General features: G+C 42.3%; 1 protein-coding gene across 2 annotated transcripts in view; it reads left to right on the top strand.

The window, feature by feature from the left end:
* The first annotated feature begins 1,319 nt into the window (after window positions 1-1,319).
* ACD5 (Diacylglycerol kinase family protein) overlaps window positions 1,320-26,544 on the top strand; it is a 184,277-nt gene continuing 159,052 nt past the window's right edge. Inside the window, exon 1 of one of the 2 annotated variants that reach the window (XM_089414229.1) lies at window positions 1,320-1,839. In XM_089414229.1, coding sequence (XP_089270355.1) covers window positions 1,690-1,839 — 150 coding nt within the window. In that variant the 5' untranslated portion in view covers window positions 1,320-1,689. The remainder of the gene's footprint in view (window positions 1,840-26,544) is intronic. The other variant, XM_089414226.1, reaches the window with a different exon arrangement.

Here is a 26,544-nt window from a genome sequence, read left to right as displayed (position 1 = left end):
ATCTTTCATTAATCTTTGCTGTCAGATCATAATGAGCTCTGGGAAGACTAAAGCTTTTGATATCAGGCAAGACTGTTTCATGCTTTTGATCTTCTAGTTGGAAACTTGAAGATGGACCCGATACACAGAACTAGCAGTGATAAGATTTATGGCCCAGAGGTTTCTTTTGGTCTCTTTTGGGGACAAAATATGATGGTGGAACTGGAACTAATAAAGGTATAACTGGAGGAGGTATTATTGCTTTTGTACTGTCTCTGCTTCCTAAAAATGAAGATCTATCCAAGGTAGTCATAGATCTGATAAGACGAGGGCTTGAGAATTTGAGACCAGAAGAACCATCAGAATGTTTGACAATAGACAATTGCCTAGGTTCTTTTGCTGTTTGCAGTTGAGGATATTTTTGTGATAATGGAATGTAAGTACTATTCCATTCATCAGGTAGAGTACATTCTGCAAATCCTATCTGTAAGGGGGCAGTATTAACGGGCCCGAAATCAAAGACATTAAGATGTTCAGACCCCTGTACAAAGGAGAAAGTTCTTCAAGTAAAAGTCCAGTCCAGTCTAGTGTCTGTCAGTCCAAAGTCTGCTCAATCTTAGTCTGTAGTCAGTGTAAATATGAATTTTGTTGGGAATGTTTTGTTTTGAGAATCAAGTCATTACCAGTAGAAGTCATCCAAATAATTTTGCAGTTTTGGTTTGATTCAGAGCCTGGTATGATAGCCTATAATAATGAGTTACCTTATAGAGATAGACCTTGGCGTGTCTATTATTCACTATCTAGAGAACCAGTCCCCATCTATTTTGGTTTTATCCAACATACTGATTGGACATGGCAAGATTATTTCTCCATCCACCAGAGGGCCAGGATACATGGTTATGTTAGAGTCATTGCTTATGCAACACAGTTGGATAGTGGGAATAACTGGTGGAGTCCTTGGTTTAAGTTGTTCATGTTTAAGTATATGCCTAAAACGTCGACCAAATCCTAATGATGTGGTTAATCTGAAAGACATTTTTCTTCAATATAGATCACAAAACTCTCAGATATAAGACACATCCAATGAAAGTTTGAGCGCATTTGTGGTTCATCCTCGGGATATTGGTTAGTTCAAAATGTCGACTAATTCCTAATAATGTGATTAATGCGAAAAACTTCTATCTTCAATATAGATCACAAAAATCTAAAATATATAAAATCTAAAACATATTTAAATATAGATCACAAAAATCTAAAATATAAAATATATAAGTAAAAGACATATTTAATTAAAATTCTAGCGCATTTATGGCAAGTCTGTCAAGTTTGCTAATGCCCCACGGAAATTCAATTGTGAGTCAAACCCACGCGTCATTGCTTTTTGTGGGCAAATTTCGAAGGAATGAAAGTGAAGGAGCTGAGTAGCTCGTACACGTCCATCCATATAAATTCTCTCAGCAACTTAAGAGTACAGAGAAATTGTTGCCTCAATCTCAATCACAGTCGATCTGCCTTCAAACTTGTTGCCTCATTCTCCATCACAATCAATTTGCCTTGAAATATTTCGAAGGTAACGTTCTGAGCAACAATCTTAAATGCAAAGCTCGAATCTGGAAGGAGGCGGAGGACCCTTAGAAAAGGGTAAGCTCGTTGCGGATTCTTCTTCTTCGTTGGAGGGGGAAAGACCCCCGTCTAAAAATATAGATAGAAATGGATGCCTCCCATTCCCATTCTGAGTCGGAATTGGAGCCCTTGAGGATGGCATCGCGGCTGTATTTGGATTTTGTGGGCGAGGTGGACGTGCTTCTCACTCCAGATCGCATTTCATGGCTTACAACGGGAAATACCAATGCCTCCTCGGTAAGCTTTTCCCTTTCTTTATTTCTTCGACTTCACAAAGCTCAGCTTTCTATTCCATTTTTTTGTTTGTTAAAGATTGACCTACCACTGAAGATTCCACTTGTTAACAAAAATATGGGGAATTAGCTCAATCAAGAAAATTGAATTGAATGGTTGGAGATCACCTTTAACAGAATTTGGCACTAAATTTCAATTTTGCTCTGATGAAAACTAGAGAAGGTAGTCTTTGTTAAGATATAGGAGCGACTTAAAGTGGCCACCTAGGTATGTAGCACTATCTATCAAAACATCAATATTTTGAGAAATTTTTGATCTATCAAAATTGCCATAGGTCACTCATTAAGATAATGGCACTTGGCAATACAAGCTATAAACTTAGTGTCCATAAAAGATTTGAATTTTTTTCGATCTATCGAAATTGCCCTAGATCATCATTGATAATTGGTAATATAATCTATAAACTTAGTGTCCAGAAAAAAAATGCCCTTAAAGCACGAAGAGACATATAGCATACCATTAAATAAACAAACAAGGGAACAGGAAAGGCAGCATGAGGCTTTCTTCCCACAGGAAGATCTGACTGAGAATGCAGGCTAAGAAGCATTCACCGACAATAAATACTGTACTAACAAATAAAACACGAATACTACACTAACCTCTTAACGCTCGAAAACAAATATACATCACATATGAATCTGTGACGAACTAACATCCCCACTGAGCAGGTGGGATGTCTACACCCCAACCAGACTATAGTAAACGATAGCAGGGAGAGGCTTACTTGTCATGATGCCAAGTCCTGTAGGAAAGCCTAGGAATCCAAATCAAACAATGCCAAAGAGACTCTCTAACTCGACAACAAGGAGATAAAATTGATTCACAATAGCATCAGAAGACTGAACTCATCGCTTTATTTCCATTCTGAACAACTTACCTTCTTGCACTTGCCATGATTTTTCCATTTTTCCACCCTGCCCAATACTGTGAATTTTGTAATTTTTAAAGCCTAGGTGACTGAATAATTTAAAACATAATTTATCTGAATATAGAAAAAATTAAATTTCCAAATATTGCGTCAATCACGCAACAGTTGAAAAATGAACAGTGGAACAAGTAAAACACATACACAGAGAAGATATTTCTCTTTCTAATCAGCTTTTCATTCCTTTGGTCAAAGCTTACAAGGTGACCTCTGCAGCCTGCTTGAACCAGCAGCTCTTACTCTGGTCAAATCGGTTTTGGAAGCAATTCCTGTATACTAGATGTCCCTGGCATTTATTCTAAAGGGTGTTTTAGAAAAGCTTAGATAGATCAACTTCAAGTTTTTATGCTCTGGCAGTATGGAAAAGAAGAGATTCCACTTGTGAGGTGTACGGTCAATAAAATCACCACAAACAACAATCTATAGCCTGTGAAAAGAGGGTGCAGCTACAACAGTGCAGCATGCTTTTTTTCTGCCTTTGCTGGACAACAGATTACTCTTTTCTCTTTATTACCCCTTCTAGGTGTAACTATAAGAGGCCTTTTTCCAATGATCCACATCAGAGACAGTGGTCCAATGATGACATTCGGCATTCTCCACAGATCACAGCCAACAGATACATTTCAGATCGTGCTCAGTGTTGAACTTATGCTTATACTAGGGGGGGGTTAATGAGTATAAGATCATTTTTTTAATTTTAATTTTAACTGCACATTTATCAATCACTCATTTACTTCAAAACATTAAATGCATGTAAACTCAAATCACGGTACAGAGAGTTTAACACGAAACCCTTGTGGGAGAAAACCACAAAAACTTATCTTTATAAATGTCTGTAGGCACCAACCTACTGTTACAAAGCTTGTAGGCACCAACCTATTGGAGACACCAATCTCCTTAGCTGAGCACCAACTCAACAATATGTTGTGTAGACACGAACCTACTAGAGACATCAATCTCCTTGGCTAAGCACCAACTTAGCATGACCTGTATAGGCATGAACCTAAGGTCTTAATACACATAATACTTCTAACTTCATATGCATGCTTCATACTAAATGCATTTCATTGCATCATCATACCGTTAACTTTCATGCTCCAATGCCTCTACTTGCTTCATACCCTAGTCAGATTTTGCCTTCATGCCCTAGCAAACCTCATATTATTATTCTCTAGAATATAATCCTAGACTAGTGCACTTCATAGCATCATAGCCCCAAAACAACTTACTTCACAACATCATAGACCTTAGTCCTTCATAGTGCACCCTTAACACTCCAAGAAAACTCCTTAGACTCCTCTTGTGCACCTTTAAACCCCAAAAATACTCCTTGTTGCCTCAAAATCTATTAGGTCTTGTGAGAGGCCTCACAATACAAGGGCTAGACCAAGATAGAATAATGAGGTTGTTGATTTTAGGTATGTTCTATGCTTAGAGCAATTTATTTCAATTTTCACAGTGAGCTCAATATCTTTTTCAGATTAGCAATCACATCAACATTAAAGTAAACTGCAGATAGAACATAAACATAAATCGCAGAAGACAAGCCAAGACAAGAGGACACAAGATGTGGCGCTGGCCAGGGACAAACCCCAATGTGGGGAAACCCTTGATCAATTATTCTTATATGTTCTTCAATAGTTTAACAGAGAGAGAGAGATAGTACGTTTACAACGGAAGTCAACACTTTGACTTATCTAGATAAGAGCATAGATCATCTCCAAGAAGATGATACATGAGATCAGTTGAAGACATGCTGCTTCAACTGATTCTCCAAGTTGACTCCTTCACCTATTGTTGTGCTGCATTTCGTCATCATGCTGCACCTCACCGCCCTGCACCATGCTGCACCCATCATCACTATGCTGCATCTCATCACACTTCATTAATCATGACTATACCCATCACTGTATTGCATTATGTGCCATCGCTGCACCATGTTGTTATACTGACCTATGTGTTGGCTGCATCTTGCTTGCTTGTTGTCCCTAGCATGCTTGCTATTGCATGCTAGCCGTCCCTTGCATGCTAGCTATAACATTGCATGCTTGGTGTATTTGCTGCTAAGTACCATACAACTGTCCCAATGTTAGTTAGTTGTCCCTTGCATGCTGCTCTCCTTTGGAGACAGATGCTCAGGTTGTTCCATACAACTGTCCCAATGTTAGTTAGTTGCCCCTTGCATGCTGCTTTCCTTCGGAGACAAATGCTCAGGCTATTCCGGTAGTTTCGACAATTCTAGCTGTTCCCGGAAGTTCCGGCAGTTCTAGCAATTCCGATTGTTCTCGACAGTTCTGTCTTCTGCCCTCTGCATCAGCTTTCCTGCCAATTCCGGCAGTTCCGGCAATTCCGTTTGTCCCTGGCAGTTCCGGTAGTTCCGACTATTCTGGCAGTTCCGGCTTTTCCCTACAATTCTAGCTTCTGCCCTCTGCGTCAGCTTTCCCGGCTATTTCGGCAATTCCCGACAGTTCCGGTTATTCCTGGCAGTTTTAGCAGTTTCGGCTTTTCCCGGCAGTTCCGGCAATTCCAGATATTCCCAGCAGTTCTAGCAATTTTGGCTTTCCTGACAGTTCCGATGGTTCCCGGCAGTTCCGGCTTCTGCCCTCTGGATTAGGGCAGTGTTATCCCTTAGGATCTCTCTTCCTACTAAAACCCAAAGACAAGTAGAAAGGAAGAGATCCCAAGTGTGTTGAAATGACTTGAAGGCCACCTCTATTTATACTAAAACGTTGAGCACAAGTGGGGTTTATTTAGTTGCTGGCCGACCTTGACGAATTGTCCCATAACACAAATAAATTCATATCTCTATGAATACTTATCGGAATCGGATGATCTTTAGATCAATCCTACACCTCTCGATGAGAGGGATCCAAGAAAAATATCACCTTCCATTAATAAGATGACCCACATGGAGTTTGGCCCTAGTTGCCAATTTTAGCACTCCCTCTCAACTGGGGAGAACTCCATCCGCTGATCCATATGTCCGACTGTACTATCTCTGCCATCAGTGCCCTGCACTACTTTGCTGTGCTGAGCTCTGCTTTGCCTTGCTGAACCATGAAGAAGAAGAATTGATCGAGAATGTCTCATACCATTCTCTACTGGCCCGAAGTCAATTTCATCTGAAGAGAGTGTGTCACATCACTCTTACTGGCCCGAAGTCAGTTTTATTGATCCCAGATCAATATCACAAGAGAGTGTCTCAAACCACTCAAACTAATCCCATATTAGTGTCATTGATCCCAGATCAATGGAGGTCATCCTAGCATAGGGAGTACGGTAGATACATCAATGCGTCCATCGATAGTACTACTATGGTCCCTAATCCCATTTCCCTACTCATTGATCAGATGGGAGGTACTTCCCATGAGTCCCAGATTACATGGGTAGGATGCCTCGACAGGAGATCTAATCATCCTGTCCACAAGAGAACGAATCATCCTGCCCCACGGTCGCCACGGGAGAACTAATCATCTCGGCCCACAGGAGAACTAATCATCCTGTTTCACAGTTGCCACGGGAGAACTAATCATCATGTTCCATAGTTGCCACGGGAGAACTAATAATCCCGGTCCACAGGAGAACTAATCATCCAGTTCCACAGTTGCCACGGGAGAACTAATCATCCCGACCCACAGGAGAACTAATCATCCTATTCCACAGTTGCCACGGGAGAACTAATCATCCCAGCCCACAGGAGAACTAATCATCCTATTCCACAGTTGCCACAAGAGAACTAATCATCCCGGCCCATAGGAGAACTAATCATCCTGTTCCACAGTTGCCATGGGAGAACTAATCATCCCGACCCACAGGAGAACTAATCATCCTGTTCCACAGTCGCCACGGGGTATCATAGGCGAAGGTTGAACCTGTCATTTTGTACATAGCGCACCACCAGGGGAGGGTGAGTCGCCCTGTGGTCGTATGTTGCTCCAATAAGTACCCCAAGCCCCCTAGAGCTCCCAGAGCTCAATGCATCCAACATGCAGGACCCTTATAAGAAGGTCTCTCAACGACTCCAAGTCGTTCGAGAAAGTCACAAATTTGACCTTTCCCCGGGGCTTTGACAAAATGTCTGACCTATACATTAGTCTCAATGCGATGGAGCCTCCTCGCTCATCGACTTACCATATCCCAGATAAGGTAGTATTTAATGTCTATCTGTTGGAGCAATCATCGAATATGGGATTCCTCAATAATCGAATCCCCCCTCTGGTTGTCATAGAGAATCATGTGTACAAACAACTCACTTAAGAGCTTCTGCAACCATGCAGCTTCACACGAGATCATACTTGTAGCTATGTATTCGGTCTCGGCGGTGCTTATAGCAACCGACTTCTGCTTCTTGCTCATCCATGATATCGAAGCAGAATCCAAAGAGAACCAGCACTGAGAAGTGCTCTAGTGATCCTCCACACTGCCTGCCCAGTCAGCATTCGAATAATCATGCAGTTTCATATTTTCGGCAGTGTATCTCAATCCATGAGAGATTGTGCCCCGAAGATATCTCAAAAGATTCTTGGCACCAATCCACTGAGGCTCAACCAAATATGAGCTCACCATGCTAACTGTAGAACATATGTACGGACGGAAGTTCACCAAGAACATCAACGCGAATGAGTTTATGAAACTTAGAGGCATTTCCCAAATCCGGTCTGACATCACTACCATATAACTTCTGAAAGTTAAGATCCTCGAGGTAGTCATGGTCTTGCAGTTTACCATTCCACATTCGGAATTCAACTCCCTCTTACTTCTGCAAGTGAGAGGGTCTACACCTGTTTGAAATAGGTCGTCCTCAGAAGGTGCTGGTATGAGAGGTCTATCATCCACAACCTTCAAACAATGGTTTGGATAGGCTTCACTCTTAGTGAATCTCAGCTTCATCTGATAGCTATCAATCCCCTCATACTACGCCCAGGGAATTTTGCTTCAAGCCATAGAGGGCTTTCTTCCACCTGCATACGTGAGATTCCTGATCATGAATCTCAAACCCCGCGGGTTGTTCCAAACTTGTGGACCTGCTACATGAGGGGAATGGTCCCCTTATAAGATTTTCCTTCGGTACATCTTAGACATGTACTTTCATGCTCTTTTTGAATTCAGGCATCCTTGTCACCATCTGACTCATAGACCTCTGGTGCTATGTGTCAATGGACATGGTCCCCAGTGGACTTCCTGCAACTTGATACAACCCTGAACTCAAAAACATCTTTGAAAATTCTATTTTCAAACATGTACCTTTCCATCGATGAGTGCCACCCTGTAACCTTTGACTTCCATTGCTGAAATGGACACTAGGTTCTTCTTGCGATTAGGTACATAAAAGAGATTCTGTAAATGAATCGAGTTACCCTCATTCAATTGAGGGGTAACATTCCCTACACCCTTTTCGGGATAGGTGGCATTGGCTCCAAATATAATCCCACGATTGTTTCCATCTCTACCAAATTAGAGAGTGCACCCTTCTATCTGATGAAGTGCCTTGAAGCACTGCAATCATTAAGCCAGATTCCCAAAGAATTTGGGGTTCCTTGCTTTCTTTGAAGAGTCGGCCATTTCCTTGATGACCTGCATTACTTGTCATTCCTTTGAGCATTGAAGATGTCCCTGGAATGATTATTATCTTCATCAAGAGATGTGTCTCTGCCATTCGGACACTCCTTCGCATAATGACCGAACTTATTGCAACCAAGGCATTTGCCTTTCCTTCCACCCTTAGATCCGGACTTCCCAATGAAGTGATCTTTACGTAGGCCATCATAAACTTCTGCTGCGCTATTCTGATAATATTCTCTGCTTCGACTTCACCCTCTGTGAATTTGAAGAGGGATGAGGAATCCACTGATCCTTTTGTCCTTTCCCAATATTCTTCGGTGATTGCTCTTTCACTCTTGCTTGGGCATTGTCTTCACCTTAGCTTTGATACCATGTTGATCTTAGGTATGTTCTATGCTTAGAGTAATTTATTTCAATTTTCACAGTTAGCTCAATATCTTTTCTAGATTAGCAATCACATCAGCATTAAAGTAAACTGCAGATAGAACATAAACCGAAATCGCAGAAGACAAGCCAAGACAAGAGGACACAAGATGTGGCGCTAGCCAGGGACAAACCCCAATGTGGGGAACCCTTGATCAATTCTTCTTATATGTTCTTCAATAGTTCAACAGAGAGAGAGAGATAGTACGTTTACAACGGAAGTCAACACTTTGACTTATCTAGATAAGAGCATAGATCATCTCTAAGAAGATGATACATGAGATTAGTTGAAGACATGCTGCTTCAACTGATTCTCCAAAGTGACTCCTTCACCTTTCGTTGTGCTGCATTTTGTCATCATGCTGCACTTCACCGCGCTACACCGTGCTGCACCCATCATCAGTGTGCTGCATCTCATCATGCTTCATTAATCATGACTATACCCATCACTGTATTGCATTATGTGCCATTGCTGCACCATGTTGCCATACTGACCTATGTGTTGGCTGCATCTTGCTTGCTTGTTGTCCCTAGCTTGCTAGTTGTCCCTAGCATGCTTGTTGTCCTTAGCATGCTAGTTGTCCCTTGCATGCTCGCTGTAACATTGCATGCTTGGTGTATTTGCTGCTAAGTACCATACAACTGTCCCAATGTTAGCTGTCCCTTGCATGCTGCTCTCCTTTGGAGATAGATGCTCAGGTTGTTTCGGCAGTTTTGGCAATTCCAGCTATTCTCGGCAGTTCCGGCAATTTCGGCTGTTCCCGGCAGTTCCGGCTTCTGCCCTCTGCGTCAGCTTTCCTGCCTGTTTCGGCAGTTCCGACTATTCCGGCAGTTCCGGCTTTCCCTGCAGTTCCAACCTCTGCCCTTTGTGTCAGCTTTCCCGGTTGCTCCGGCAATTCCCGACAATTCTGGCTATTCCTGACAGTTCTGGCAGTTCCGGCAATTCCGGCTATTCCCCGCAGTTTCGGCTTTTCCCGGCAGTTCCAGCAGTTCCTGGCAGTTCTGGCTGCTACCCTCTAGATTAGGGTAGTGTTATCCCTTAGGATCTCTCCTCCTACTAAAACCCAAAGACAAGTAGAGAGGAAGAGATCCCAAGTGTGTTGAAATGACTTGAAAGCCACCTCTATTTATACTAAAATGTTGAGCACAAGTGGGGTTTATTTGGTTGTTGGCTGACCTTGACGAATTGTCCCATAACACAAATAAATTCATATCTCCATGAATACTTATTGGAATCGGATGGTCTTTAGATCAATCCTACACCTCTCGATGAGAGGGATCTAAGAAAAATATCAGCTTCCATTAATAAGATGACCCACATGGAGTTTTGACCCTAGTTGCCAATTTTAACAGAGGTGGAGGCCATTGTCCCCTCAACACTCCACTCTCCGCTCTTTAGTGCAATTTTATCACAAGAGAGGCTTCATGGAATAAGTCACCTAATAGATATTCTAAGGCAACAACTCCAAGGTGACAACTTTGACAGGTTCAGGAAAGGCAGTCGGGCTAAGAACAAGGCTCAATTCAATAAGACAAGGAGTAACGTGCCCTCTAAGGAATCTACCAAGATTACCCATAGCCTAGGATTTGAGTAATATGGTGCAAAAATGGCACACTTAGGCATATAAGACCAAGAAAAGTTTTGTAAGATTGGTATGCTCAATAAGAATGAGCCACAAGACTTCAACAAGCCCTAAGTTGAAGCCTTAATGCTAGATTAGGGATTTCCTAAGGTAGAATTGCTAGGGTTTGTGACATCATCCCTAGGGAGGCTATTCCAACCGTCTAAAATGCAATATTTTGATGATGTAAGTTCCAACTAGCAAGAGCAACTTCAAAATAAGCCAATGCTTCAACCCTAGTTGAATTCAGCCCTATGCCCTAGCCTTAGCGCCTTGCCTTGAAGGATCGAAATTGATTTGGAGAGAGAGAAGAATGCAATTTTTTATAGTTTTGACCATTTATGTGGAAGCCAGTGCTTACTAACTACTTGGTTGATGGAGTCTAAGGGGAAACTACTATGGAAATATCTAACCCTTGAAAGGAGTAAGGGAGAAACCCTAAGTTCCACTTTTAAAACCCTAGCTATCATTCAATATGAGGATAATAGCAAGAGAAAAACTTTCTAGGAGGTTCTCAAGGGATGTTCAAGATTCTTAATTAAAGAATGCAACATTTCACTAAAAAAATCGTATAAAGATATGCATTTAGACAAGGAATATATAAACACTAGCAAAATTGATTGCATACAATAACCATAAAAAATATATTCAACAATAAAAGTACTCACAAAATATCAATGAACAATCCTTCATTATACCAAAATGATGTCTCCAAAACGAGGACTAGTCTCCAATAGCAAAACACAAAGATCACATCTCCACAAGAGTAGCAAGATACAAGAGCTAGGCTGAATTCTTCTAAGAGGCTGAAATAGTCCACAAGTGATGATTAAATGAAGTGTGAGGTGACCCTTTATTTATATGAGGTCTACGTCACCTAATTTTAGCTAAGAAGTCCCTAAAACAAGTTTGACAATGAGTAAACACAAGAAAACCTTGGGTTACAAGCCAACCCCCTAGCTCAACAATAAACTATGCCAAAATATGCCCACACATGTGAACCACAAGCCTATAAAATGATGACATCATGCCCTTTTGGCGCTCCAAATGCTATGTGATGGTGAATAGAAAGTTGAAGGTGTCTCTAAACATCATAATCATCCGTCATTTGAAGAGTAGCCCTCTGTAATGTCCCTTCTTAAATTATTTTGTTACAGGTTTACTTTCCCACAATTTTGGATAATTTTCGTGACCATGGAACCCACTCAATTTTGATTTAAGGACTCAGGGGAGAAAAAAGAGGCTGAATTATTTTGTTAGTGGAATGTGGGGGCCACCCACATAGGAAAAACGCACTTGGCCAAGTGAGGAGTTCGAATAGCCTTGGAGGGAAGTCGAAAAGCAAGGAGGAGGGGCCCACATGTGAAGGAAGGCCCACAAAATTATAAATAGGAGGAGTTCATCTTCACAAGGGGTCTTTTGTCAATTGAACTCACTTTTGTTGCTCGAGCTGCTTAGCCAGGTCGCTTGTTGTTTAGCACTGAGTTTTCCAAGCAAAGAACTCACCCTTTCTTCAGGGGACTTCGAGTGCCACCCTAGGGAGGTCAAATCGTACCACTTTGGAGGAGAGCTGGAGGGATGTCAGAGCTTATCTTTCAGTCTTTGCTCAGCTAGTGCGTGTTCCAGGAAGACGTAGGAAGGGAGCACACAAAGGTTGTTTTAGGGGTCTTCCGAGTAGCACTTGCCGGGGGAATTTTAGCATTGGAGATTTAGTGTAATATCGACATTTTGGTGGAGGTTAGAGTAGGAGATTGCTGCTTGTGGGCAACATGATTTACAGCTACTTGGGCCAGTGCATAAGCTTGTCAATGGGCACACTTGGGAGCTTGAGGAATGAGTTGGGGAGCTGGAGATTGCCGGGGGAAATAAGGAGAACATTGGGGAAGCACATCTCATCCATTTGGTGTGATTTGGGGAGTTTTTTTTGTGAGTTATAGGCAGGCCGTATTTTCCAGCAGTTGGTGGAGGACGTGGTATTTGGGGACCGAATTTCGGGGGTCAAAACTAGGCCAAACCCTTTATGGGTTTTGGTGTGTTTTTGGTGAGGAGCTTGAGATCAATTTTGCAAAATTTTTTGAGCATTGGAGGTAGGGTTTTGTTAAGTTTAGGCATATTCTATGCTTAGAGCAATTTATTTCAATTTTGAGGGGTTTTTCGTTTTGGTGCCGGGGGATAAGACAATGCAATGGACTCATTATGTTCCGACACTATGCTCCACCCAATCTCTGTCATCCTGCTACTTTCGTTACGGGCTTATGTAGCCGGATGTGATCCAAGAGTTTGGGCACCTCAAGGATCCTGCCCCATTCTGTAGTCCTTTTGAACTACAACTCTAGATCACCCCACTTCCCTCCTGGAGATGTGGCTTCCATCTCTGCCAAAATGTCGAACTGGTTCCCTTCTCCCTCTTTCCCTGCTACCCCAACAAGACTCGGATTTGGATTTCTTTGGTGCAAGAAACCCGATAAGGAACAAGCTCCTCTAGACTCCCTCTGAGTCCTGATTTCCTTCACGAAAATCCTCCAGCCAAATGTCGAACTACTCCTCTCCAGTCCTCCAGCGAAATGTCGAATTGCTCCTCACCAATCCTCCTTGTAGCTGCAACTCAGATTTGGATTCCTTGGCTAGAAATCCGTCGAGGTAGTGATTCCCTCCACCTTGGCTCCGTCTCCTTGGACACTGTTCCGATTCAATAAAAACGTCCCACTAGCTCCTCAAATCACAATTTGCCCATGACTCCCCAAGCCTCGACAACTAAAGAAACTGAGCCTTTCAGTTTCTGTGTATTCCCGACAACGGCTGAATCTGCACCTCCTGGCCACAGTGTCGATCCTTCTTTGTTGAGAAAGATGACCAAGCACTGCGTAGGTCTGATCTGCCCCTCTCTGGCTCTGCACTGACCCTCCTTCTGGCTTGAAATGTTGACGCAAGCTTTGCGTCACTTCTTCTCTAGTTGCTTCTGCTCTGGAACAATGCTGTCTCTCGGGACAGCTGCTACTGTTGCAAATTTCAGATTACCGCTGGTGCCTTCAGTCCTCCTGTGATCTGCAATGCTTTAATACCATGTTGAAATTTCTAAGTTTGACACGTTAGAAATCCCTACTGCATTATCTGGTTTAATTTCTCCTACTTGTTTATTCCATCAACAAGTTATTTATAAATATAAATACTGAAATAAACACAAATGTAGCCTTAAATCATATACAGATCAATGACAAACACACAAGGGACACCGTTATTTTTGGACAATCGTCCCCGGAAAAACCCAATGCGGGAAAATAGGTGTAGCAATTCTGAGGACTTGTTATTATTAAGCAGCTTCTGAGTACAACTAGGGTGCCAGAAATGGCTCACCCAACAAAGATTGTTGCACGAGTAATACCTCTTCTCGGAGATAGATATTTAGCTAGTCTGCCCCATGAAAATCCTTCCGGTGCTTCCTATTGGCTATGCGTTAGCCCTGCTAGCTTCATCTTAGTTCCTGAAGCCTTTGTGTTAGCCTTCTAGCTCTCTGGCCCTCTGTGTCACCCACGTAGGCCCCTGAGCCTTTGCGCAGTCCCCAGCAGCCTCTGCGTCAGCCTCTTCGGTCACTGCACTGACCCTCAGGCACTACCCCGCCTCTCTACTATGTATTCACTGCCCCTCGTTGCAACATATCACTAGTTCGAATTTTCTCAGCAAGCCCTGCTCCAGAAAATCGAAGTGACTGATCAATCTTGGTGTATCTCCAACTGACCCTCAAGCCTCCTCTTATACTTTTCCTGTTGAGTCTTCAATGGTCGAGATTAAGTCTCTAATCAATGACTAAGATTATATTTGGCTTGATCCATGTCATTTAGAACATTCTCACCTAGTTTTATATTAATACTCATTAATATTTTATTTTTCCCAAGTTTAGACTTAGGAACCCCATTACAAATATTAATTATTTTAATATCTCTCCAACCGGGTGGAATTTCCCCAAACCATTTCTGGGTCTTGGAGATCTTATGTGCCTTAGCCTCTCCACTAATTTTCATGGCTAAAGCACATTCGATGCTACCACAAATCAACAACCGGGTCTAGTGGTGTAATCATCAAGAATCCTCTCTGCTAGGCAAAAGTAGATCAACGTCCTGGGTCCTAGGGGTACTCTTGGATATGCATTAGTTGCTCAAGTAAGTGGGCAACACTTCATTTTCTAAGTCATCAACCTCTTTGCAGGGCCTGGGTACTTGTGGAGTGGGTGCCCTCAAGGCCTGTGTTGTTGTGGACCACTTGGGAAGACCAACTTAAAACTCAAGTGAAAGCAACTATTCATTAGAGAATAAGATCGCATAAGCATCTAAGTGGACCAAGCTTGTATGTCAAGGGCATATTCATATTTCAAACTAGTATCACCTTTCGATATCTAACTAGAGTGTAATGTTCTCTTTAAATGAAGGTTGATCAGGGACATAATAACCTATTTGACCCTGTAGGCTTTATTACCCACCATTTTGTGGGTAGTATCCCTAGGAGGAATTTTTTCTCTAAGATGGTCCTTGGCCGACAGCCAACAACCCCTTGCAGTTACTAGCTAGTTCATTGTGCCATTTCTTCGCCACCTGAGCCAACCATGTGGTCCCTCGCCCATCTCCCATGATCATATGTTTGAAGGTGGGCCTCCCGAATCTAAAGGTATGCCTTGTCATTCGGGAATTGAGTATTGTAGTTTGCTTATCATGGACACTTCTGGGCATGGAATAATGGGTGGATTTGGCGGAAAGAATGGGCTAGGTTTGTGCTTTTGTCCCCTAGACCCCTTTTAGGAATTAACCTTAGATTCTAGTCCTACGGAATCTCTTTTACTGAGCATTTGGTTCCAGGGATGGTATTTCACGGGAAACCCCGATTTTGGTTGCGTGTGGTCTCGCTCCCTTATCTGCTTATATAACCCCCCTTTCCATTCATTATTACCCCATTCATCATTTCTCCCGCCTGGGTCCACATTCCTCCATTGGGTCCACATGGGGTTAGCTTGCCCCTTCCCCTTGCCCACAACTTGGGTCACGGCTTGGGATGAACCCTAGAGGTTGGTGCAGCTGAAAAGAAAGATAAAATCATATATGGTCAACAGAAGAATGTATCACAAAATGCAAAAGATGGTCGAGACAAATACATCTAGCACGTGGGAAAAAGCCAATACATGAGCTCTACCCCATCATCATGGCCATCACCCTGGTACCTACAGGTGCTATGAACCTTCTTCATCATATAGGGACCCATGATTGTCCCAACCCCTGGTGGGCAATGAACCGCCCCACCTTAAAAGGGGGTATTCATTGTTATATCTTATACATCATGCTCTTACCCCTTCAGCCCCGAGCAATTAATCAAAGAAAATCATAAAAAGGCAAAAGACATATAAAGAAGAGTGGAAAAATCAAGGCTGGAGCACTTCATATACCACGATTGCTCCCTCCTACACATCATAAACCCAAGTGTGGGCTTCCCTCTTATTAGCTACCCTTGTACCCCAGCATGTGACCTAGGGCTGCCCCTTCTCATCCCCTATTCCATTCAGCGATCTGTCACATGCCACCACCTTTTGAAGGATGTAGCTTGAATATATTATCCCCTTTAAAAGTAGAAACCACCTAATAGGATTCTTGGTTAACCCCATTTGGAATTTAGGAGACATTGGCACATCCCGAAGCCCATTATGGAAGGGCAGGCCATTATGAAGTCCCCACTTGTGGTCCATGATTTGGTAAACTCATTTACTCGATTTTTCTAAGGACTTGTTGTATTGGAAGGCTAGGGGACGCATTGGATTTTATTCAGGATTGCAGATGGTCTCCATTTTGGGTTTGGTCTCCCTATACGGGGTCCTAATCCTTCAAAGGGCTACATTGGCACTTGTAGGGTGTGCATTGAGAGCCATGGGCCTCCACAGCAGTAGACAACACTCCATGGATTTCCACAACTATTTAGAGATTGCTCGTGGTTCACTTATTGGACGAGGAAGATGCACCTGATCCATCATGCCCAGCTGGCCCCAGTTTTACACCATACACTTGGCAGATGATCCAGGTCTTGCACGATGATGTGGCACCACCTACACCATCATCCTAGCCCTTGCAGGTGATCTACAGGTATCTTCGATTTGTTTAGAGACTCATGAGGACACTTGTGTGCCCCCACATGTCATTTGGAGCACCATAGGTTATTACAAGGGGCCAACCCCTTGTCCATTGCTTTTGAGGGTCCTATTCTTTATTGTGGCACCAATGGACCTCATTAGGCCTCTTAGAGGGCCCTACGACATGCATAGATTATTACTTGACCTCTTGAGAGGCTTACTTTTTCATTTATGAGCTATTTGGTAGGTTTGTCACCAAAAGTTGAATTATTAGAACATTATTTTATTTTTGGGGCTTATGTAGGCCAAGGAGGCTAATTCGAACTCCTAAGTTGTGTATAAATACAAGTGATATGAGCTCATTTGCTCATCATCACTTGGATTGGATCTCTTCTCTCTCTTGAGAATTTCACACTTTTTCTAGAGGATGAATTGGAGCTTTATGGATGAATTTTGATGTGTGAATATTGATTTATCTTCTCTTGGAGCTTCTCTCTTGTCAATTGTGAATGGTTGGATATATCCTGTTACATGTAAGCACATGCTTTAAATGTTATTCTTGTTTTACTTTGTCATATACATTGGGTTGAGATTTTCACTGTTTTAGGGTTAATTGCTACATGTATTTACTGCTTAAAATTGTGGAATTTTGTCTCTATTATAGCATCTCTCAATGTATGGGCCATGTAATATAAACGAAATCTCCTAGGGGTATTTCTATCAAAGAATTTGACCTTGATAAGCCATTCCCTTTGTGCATCGAAGTATAAAAGCTGCAAGATTGCTTCTCTTTGACCTAGAAGGCTAGTGAAATGGTCTTGAGGCATCCTTGATTGGGAACTAAGAAATCCTACTCATATTTACCATAGACTCCATCCTCCCAAAGACTAAGGCACTAATCTACCAAAAGGTGGTCACCAAAAATCACATTCCTTCACCTTCTTCCAGGTCTAGCCAAGTTGGGGCACCTAGGGCATCAATTTTCCGACAAGCTAGTCCTCCAATAAGTTCGATCTCCTAGGGTCTCCTGCGCTGGTGTTTCCTCAAGGTCTCCTCCAATTTTGAAGCTATCTGACGGTGGAGTTGGGAGAAAAGCCAAACCCTAGCTTCGGGATCAAACTTTGCCTTAACATCCCCAAGGCTAGTACCTCATAGGATCAAATCAACACCTTCAAGTGAAAATTCTTTCTTTGATCCTTTCTCCTATCTTGTCTTGGGTAAGAACACCATTGGTTGCTATACTCATTCCCCTTATCCTAGACCGGGTCCACTTGGTCCCGTGTGGTCCCATTCCTTTGAAAAGATAATTCTTTAAGAACCATTCGGGATACCAATTACAAGAAGGATTTTAGGGATTGGAAATTTCTTTCATAAGTCATATCCCATAAACCTAACCCTTGAGTCCTCCTCTCCTTTCCCTAAAAGACATTGTACTTTGCTTAGGAAGCAAGCAAGCCTTATCCTTCTAACTCTTTCGAGAAAGGAATTGTTTGGGTCACTCCACATCATTTCATTGACTTATCCTTGATTGGTGACTCCATAATATACCAGGTCTCCTCCCATCGGTGAAAGTTCGTAAATAGAAGGGAGCCTTAGCTGAGGTGATAGTGGACTAAGTCTCCATTTGTTCCCCTTGGCCTAGCATTTGCCCTTTAGGGATCCCCCTTAGGTCCCCTATTAGTTTGAGCGATAACATTTTGGCACCGTTGTCGGGGACATGAGACGTGTGTTTTGTTCCTCGTATGACATATCGACATATCATTATTGGCAAATCCATTGGAAGAACGAAGCCCTAGTTTTTCATTGAACTTTAAAGTTAATGCTTGTAGGGTGAAGCAAGCATCTATCAAGGCACTTTAATTCACCCTGGCGACTCCATTATAATCTTAACATGCAAAATCATAGAAAATGGAGATTTCTCTTGGTCCTATATTTGAAAAACTCAATAACCAAGAGATTCAAGAGCCACAAAAGAAAGTTGTGAAATATGTAGAATCTTTTCAAAATATGTTGGAGGGCATGGATATGGAATTCATGCTCAGGTTTTATAGGTCGCAAGAAGTACAACTCGACATAGTAAGGTGTGCTTATGAAGAGGATCCTAGTCGTCTCCTTGACCTTGCTCACATAACTTGTGCTGTGAATATTCTGGATAACCTCATCAATAACAATGTGAAAGGGAATACCTCCTCTGAGGATGACGAAGAATTGGATCCCACAAGCCTCCAAGTCACACAAGAAAGAATGGATGAATATAGTAGGTCATGCAGGGAAGTAGTAAGGGAATATAATTCTAATGAAGTTTTCTCCTACTTACATGATGAAGAAGTGAAGCTTCATAAGATGAAATGTGAATATAAAGAGAACCCTACTAATGCTCTCCTCTTAGAAGCATACTACTAGAATCATGTAACAAATACCTTAGCCATTGTTCTTCAAGAGAAAAGAGAAGAAGAGAGGTCCCGCTTGTCAACCAGCCAAGATGAAGATGACCTTGAGGACCTCGGTGATGAGCCCTTGTTGGGGTTGCAGGACGGGCAGGATGATTTTGAGAGCACATGTGTTGAGGAAAATTAAGTTATGGAAAGTAAGGTCGAGATTGACCTTACCTTTCTCAAGGATATCACTCCTGATGACTCTCCTTTTGAAAACCTTGAGGAGGGTGATCCCGTGAGCTCCTTGGAGAATGACATTGGAGATTATTTCCGCATTGAAAAGGAGAAATGGGTGATGGTTGGGCCCCAATTTGATTGTGCTTCCATTTATGATACTGACGAGGAAGATTGGTTTTTCCTTTATCTCGGATATTACTTGCGATGACATATCCATCGATGCCTTTGGGAAGGAGAATTATTATTTTCCCTTGCATGAAGAAGGACAGTTGGAAGTGATTGATTCTCCTTTTAACGAAAAGCCCAATCTTTGATGCTTATAATGAGGAAAGAAATGAGGCTCCCACCTACCCACCTTATGACTATGTATTCAAATCACTTGAGCCTTTAGATTGTGGGGAAGGAAATCCCGTTGAATATGATACTTCACCTTCTCCTTTGCCTTTCCCTCTTGTTCACCACCTTGAGTCTTCCTTAAGTAATTCCCTCATCTCTTTTGATATGACCTCGAGTGACCATGCCCCTTTTCCCCTTTCTAAATATGGTGTCAAGAAAGAACCCTTCATTGAATATACTTTATCCCCTTTGACCCATCCTCAATATTATGATCACTCCACGACCTCCCCTCTCTAATGTGACCATCACATTGAGTGACCTATTTGTTGCACTCCTTTCTCTCACCCTTTGTTCCCCTCTCATCACAACTGTGTGACATCCTCAAAGCATGATATTACAAACAGTGATTGTGATGAGGAGTTCTTGAGAGTGATCATTCATTCCACCATTGTGTACCTAGAAGGAAAGCCCGGGACCTCTAGATTGACCAATTTTCTTTCTCCTAGGACTTCCCTTTACCTCAGATGGAGATCATATTTTCTCACCTCCCACCTACTTCATCCGCCATGTGACTATGTCCACATTCGATTTGGGGGTTGCTACATGAGTAATCATACTGGCAGGCATATGTATATTGATGTGATGATATGTTGGTTGCACTGGCTTTATGATTACACTTAGTATTAGCCTTACTATATGCATGTTAGGGTAGGATGCATTGCATGTTCATTTTCTCATTAGAACTAACATCATATGATATTTCTCATGGTAGATTAGATGCATCTGAATTAAAATTTGCATATTTTATTTTCTGTTGGTTTTATGGCCTAACATATAGCATGTGCGATCATGAGACACCGTGAAAGCATGTTGCTCCATGTTCCATCTATTATATGTGCAGGTGATAGGTCTACGGTAACCAAGAGATTGCTGGAGTTCTCGTGACCTCCTATTCGAGTAGCTTCGCTCACTTCTTCAAGAGATCACGTCCTAGTTGGAACCAGATGTTACCCACCATTTTGTGGGTAGTATCCCTAGGTGAATTTTTTCTTCAAGATGGTCCTCAGCTAGCATCCAACAACCATTTGTAGCCACCAACTAGCTTATTATGCCATTTCTTCGCCACCTGAGCCAACCATGTGGTCCCTCACCCATCTGCCATGATCATATGTTTGAAGGTGGGCCTCCCGAATCTAAAGGTATGCCTTGTCATTCGGGAATTGAGTATTGTAGTTTGCTTATCATGGACACTTCTGGGCATGGAATAATGGGGGGATTCGACGGAAAGAATGGGCTAGGTTTGTGCTTTTGTCCCGTAGACCCCTTTTAGGAATTAACCTTAGATTCTAGTCCCGCGAGATCTCTTTTACTGACCATTTGGTTCCAGGGATGGTATTTCACGGGAGACCTCGATTTTGGTTGCGTGGTCTCACTCCCTTATCCGCTTATTTTACCCCCCTTTCCATTCATTATTACCCCATTCATCATTTCGCCCGCCTGGGTCCACATTCCTCCATTAGGTCCACATAGGGTTAGCTTGCCCTTTCCCTTGCCCACAACTTGGGTCATGGCCTGGAATGAAGCCTGGAGGTTGATGTAGCTGAAAAGAAAGATAAAAGCATATATGGCCACATTCAACAGAAAAATGTACCACAAAATGCAAAAGATGGCAAGGACAAACACATTTAGCACCTGGGAAAAAGGCAATACATGAGCGCTACCCCATCATCATGGCCACCACCTTGGTTCCTATAGGTGCTATGAACCTCCTTCATCATATAGGGACCCATGATTATCCCAACCCCTGGTGGGCAATGAACCGCCCCACCTTAAAAGGGGGTATTCATTGCTATATCTTATACATATATAAAAGGATGGAAAAATCAAGGCCGAGGCACCTCATGTACCACAATTGCTCCCTCCTACACATTATAAACCCAAGTGTGGGCTTCCCTCTTATTATCTATACTTGTACCCCAATATGTGACCCAGGGCTGCGCCTTCTCATTCCCTATTCCATTCACCTATCTGTCACATGCCACCACCTTTTGAAGGATGTAGCTTGAATATATTATCTGTGAAAATTTCTAATATCAAATTCTACTGCAGTAATTGATTTATTTCTCCTACTTATCTTCCACAATAAGTTATTTACAAAACCCTTCAGTAAACATTAAAATAAATTCTACTGCAGTTATCACATAATAGCATAGAGAAAATCACAGTGATATACAAACACAAGAATCAATCACATCAACACAATATTTTTGGACACTTGTCCCCGGAAAAACCTAATGCGGGAAAATCGATGCAGCAAATGAGGGTTTATTTATTAATCTTCAACAACAATCTCTTTACAAGGAACAATTCTACAAAATATTGAGACACTTTTGAGAGAAACACTTGAGACAATTTTCCTCCTCTACCCGGAGAAGTTTTGACACCTCGGAGACCGTCTGTCCTTCTCTATGTCACTTTTGTGTGAGGACTGCATCTCCAGCTGCGCTGTCTCTCTGATCTTCCCTCTGCGCTGTCTCTAAGATGCTCCGTGTCACCTCCTCCTCAGTCTCTGACTGATGCTGATGCTCTCCTCTTCCTTCACCCTGCAACTCTCCCTCTGAAATTAAACTCCTCCTTGAGAATTGATTTCCCTCGGGTTACTGAGTATTTGTCCGGTGTATCTCCAAATGACTCTCAAGTCTTCTCTTATACTTTTCCTGTTGATGAATCAACAAATGAGATTAAGTTCCTAATCAACGACTAAGATTAAAAAAGACTTGATCCTTGTCTCTTAGAAGCTTCTCACCCTTATCTTTATTAATATCCATTAATATTTTTATTTTCATAAGTTTAGACTTAGGAATCCCATTAAAAATATTAATTATTTTAATAGCTCATCATCCGGGTGGAATTTCTTCAAACGATATCTGGGTCTTGGAGATCTCATGTATTCTAGCCCCTCCAAAAAATTTCAGAGCTAGATCACATCCGATGTTACCCAAAATCAACACTCCCTCTTAACGAGGAATGTGCTCTAGCGCTTCCCAATAGAAGCATCACACTAATCCACGACACCGGTCTTCTGCGCTGCTGATGCTCGGCATGTTGCCCCTCATCTACTGCGCTGCTGCAACCTGTACTGCTGCCCATGACACTGCAACTGTCACTGCTACATCTGTACTGCAGCTCCCTCTGAATATGCTGCCCATAACACTGCCACTGCTAACTGCTGCACTGCAACTCCCTATACTATCTGCTTCTGCTACTGAAATGAATTCTTAGCCATCCCCATCTTCTCCCTAAAATAAACAAACTTTGTTCTTCCTAGAGCCTTGGTGAGAATGTCTGCCACCTGTTCTCCTGTCGGGTGTACCTTAACTGTACTGCGCCTCGTTGGACACAGTCTCTGATAAAGTGACACCTGATGTCAATGTGCTTCGACCGATCATGAAAAACTGGATTCTCAGAGAGCTTGATGCAACTCTGATTATTGCTCAAAATATTGGTCGCTTCCATCCTTCTCTTGAATAGATTCACAAGCAATTTCCTAAGCCATATGGCTTCACACGAAGCTGTGCTAGCTGCCATATATTCAGCTTCAGCTGAGCTCAGAGCTATGGATTTCCGTTTCCTACTACACTAGGAGGTCAATCCCGATCCAATGTTGAAACAATACCTAGTGGTACTTTTTCGATCTACTGAACTTCCAGCCCAATCTGTGTTAGTGAACCCACTTAGCCTATTGTCATTGCCTTGGGTGTACATTAGTCCATGTTCGACTGTTCCTCGTATATATCTGAGAACATGCATGGCTGTTGCCTAGTGCGCCCTCTTTGGTTCTACCATGAACTGACTGAGTGTAGGAATTTACAGGGTAAGTTCCACAGAAAGAATACCAAAAGGACACCGCTCACAACCAGATCTCAAATCAATACACCAGTATTTTTGACGTGGTTAAAACCCTCAGAGTGCAAGGAGGGAAACAGTCCACGGCCTGTCCCAACGTGGGTACTACAGGCAATTTATTAATCAAAGAATGAAAATTTACATAAGCTTCTCTCATGCACGGATTACCCGAACAATGACCCTCCATGCGCTTTAAATAGAACTCATGGACCAATCGGGTGTCAAGCCACGGATCAAGTGTCGGTAATACCGAGGTGAGAGTGAACCGTCGGATCACTACATATCGTGACCGTCGGATTGTAAGTTACAAAATGTACAACGGTAAAGAAACACACTTTACCTAACTCTAACCTAACTCTATACTAGACCAAGTTGAACTTAACTATATCCTATGTGTCGGAATATCCTAACATCCCCCCTTAAGAACAACTTGGGATAGGATTGAAGGATTTACAAATATGACACAATAGGAGAAGGAAGGAGGCACTAGAGCCTATCCCCCCTTAGTGACAACTTCCTGAACTCCAAGCATATATCGAAGTTTAGTGAACTTCGCCTCTGTGAGAGCCTTTGTGAAGATGTCTGCAACCTGATCATCTGTTGGACAATATTGCACTTCAAGAAAATGGTCATGAATGAGCTTTCTGATGAAGTGCATGTGTAGTTCAATGTGTTTGCTGCGCTGATGCTGGACTGGATCTTTGCATAGCTGAATGGCACTTTGATTATCACACCAAAGTGTGGTTGAATGCTGCTGCTCAAAGCCAAACTCTGATAGGATCTGACGAAGCCACAAGGCTTCCTTACTAGCTTCCACGGCACCACGATACTCTGCTTCTGCTGACGAAAGAGAAATGGCAGCCTGTTTCTTACAAGCCCATGTAATAGGTCCTGAACCAAGAGTGAAGACATAACCGGCAGTAGACTTCCGATCATCAGGGTCACCAGCCCAATCAGAATCAGTGAAACCAACTAACAGAGGAGCTGCTTTGGCACTGTAATGAATCCCAAACTGTACTGTACCTCGAACATAACGAAGTATTCTTTTAGCTGCTTTCCAATGACTTTCACGGGGGTTTTGCATAAAACGCGCAACAAGGCCAACAGCAAAGGAAAGATCAGGACGAGTATGGGTTAAATACAGGAGTTTTCCGACAAGTTGACGGTATAAGGTAGCATCAACTTCAGGAGAGGTACAAGAGACTGAAAGTTTGACTCCAGACTGAAAGGGAGAAGGGGCTGGCTTACAGTCTTCCATGTGAAAATGACGAAGAATATCACAAGCATACTTGGACTGGGAAAGGAAAATACCCTCTTGGGATTGCAAGACTTGAAGACCGAGAAAATAGTGTAAATGTCCTAAGTCTGTCATTTCAAATTTCTTTTTAAGGCTGGACTTCACATGGTTTATAAGGTTGGGATCACTACCAGTAAGAATAAGATCATCAACATAAAGAACAAGGATGATAAGAGAGTTGCCCTCTTTCTTGGTGTAGACAGTATTGTCAGAATGACACCTAGAAAAGCCAGATTCTAAAAGAAAGCTATCCATTTTGGCATACCAAGCCCGAGGAGCTTGCTTGAGGCCATAAAGGGATTTCTTAAGTCGACAAACAAGGCTGGAGTCTGTTTGTATGAAGCCAATGGGTTGTTCCATATAGATTTCTTCCTGCAAGTCCCCATGCAAGAAGGCAGATTTAACATCCATCTGATGGACTTCCCATTTTAAAGAGGCAGCAAGGGAAAGAACAAGGCGGATGGAGTTCATTTTGGCAACAGGAGAAAAGGTTTCAGTGTAGTCAATGCCTTCAACCTGTGAAAAGCCCTTAGCAACGAGACGAGCTTTATGTTTATCAACTTTCCCATCTGGTCCATACTTGGTTCTGTAAACCCATTTACATCTAACAAGTTTGCGTCCCTTTGGTAGAGGAACAAGATCCCATGTATCATTTGTCATCAATGAATGATATTCTTCATTCATAGCTGCTTCCCAATGTGGATGGCCTGAAGCTTCTGCAAAGGTGTCAGGATCATGATTTACTGGAGCTTGAGCCAGTAAAGAAGAGGCTCTTTCAAACTGAGAACGTGTACGTCGCTGATCTGTAGGATCACCGGCAAGATCACCTGCTGCATCCCGAGTGGCACGGACCCATCTTGGAAGTTGAGGATCCTGAGAAGGTGGGGGAGGATTATCATCCTCGCTTTCATCATCTGAAGAAGAAATGTTTTCAAAGATAGAAGAGATAGGAAGAGGTGGCACATCCGCCGGACTAGGCTCGCAGGCCGATTTATTTTCATCAAATTTTACATCTCTTCTAATGATAACATTTTTGGACTTAAATGGAATAAGTCTATAACCTTTTACATCTTCAGAATATCCAACAAAAGTACATTTCTCACTTTTAGGTTCTAAAGCTTTATGCTTTTCATCTGGAATATGGGCCCATGCTTCACTTCCAAACACACGAAAGTGACTTACATCTGGTTTAATGGAACTCCAAGCTTCTTCTGGAGTGATATTCTCTAGAACCTTAGTAGGAGTGCGATTGATTATATAATTTGCACAATTAATTGCTTCGGCCCAAAAACTAAGACTGAGTCCTTTAGATTGCAGCATACAATTAGCCATTTCCTTTAAGGTGCGATTTTTCCTTTCAGCTACACCATTTTGTTGTGGAGTGTATGGAACAGTATGTTGCATTTGAATTCCATTTTCGGTGCAAAAGTTGATGAATGTGTTTTTAACATATTCTCCACCATTATCAGTTCTTAGCTTAAGAATTTGATGTCCAGATTGTTTTTCAACAAATGCTTTGAAGGCCAAAAAAGTGGTAAATACTTCGCTCTTGAGTTTTAAGAAGTATACCCAAGTGCGTCTGGAGAAATCATCAATGAAAGTTAAGAAGTACTTGCAGCCAGAGAATGAAGCAACAGGAAGAGGACCACATAAATCACTGTGCACAAGCTGTAAAGGGGCTGAGGCGTGCCAAGAGGCACGTTTGTCAAAACTGTCCCGATGATGTTTTCCGAGTACACATCCGGAACAAACACCATCTCTGCAAGATACCATAGGAAGACCTGTCACCATATTTTCTTTACATAGATGCTGAAGGGAGCGATAGTTTAAGTGACCAAATCGCTCATGCCAAAGTTTGCTCA

This window comes from Pinus tabuliformis, chromosome 6, assembly GCF_031772625.1.
Source record: "Pinus tabuliformis cultivar Carrire ecotype Pingquan chromosome 6, CPIR1, whole genome shotgun sequence".
NCBI classification, from domain to species: Eukaryota; Viridiplantae; Streptophyta; class Pinopsida; order Pinales; family Pinaceae; genus Pinus; species Pinus tabuliformis.
The sequence above is the reverse complement of the archived record's forward strand: the minus strand, read 5'-3'. Positions and strand labels throughout refer to the sequence as shown.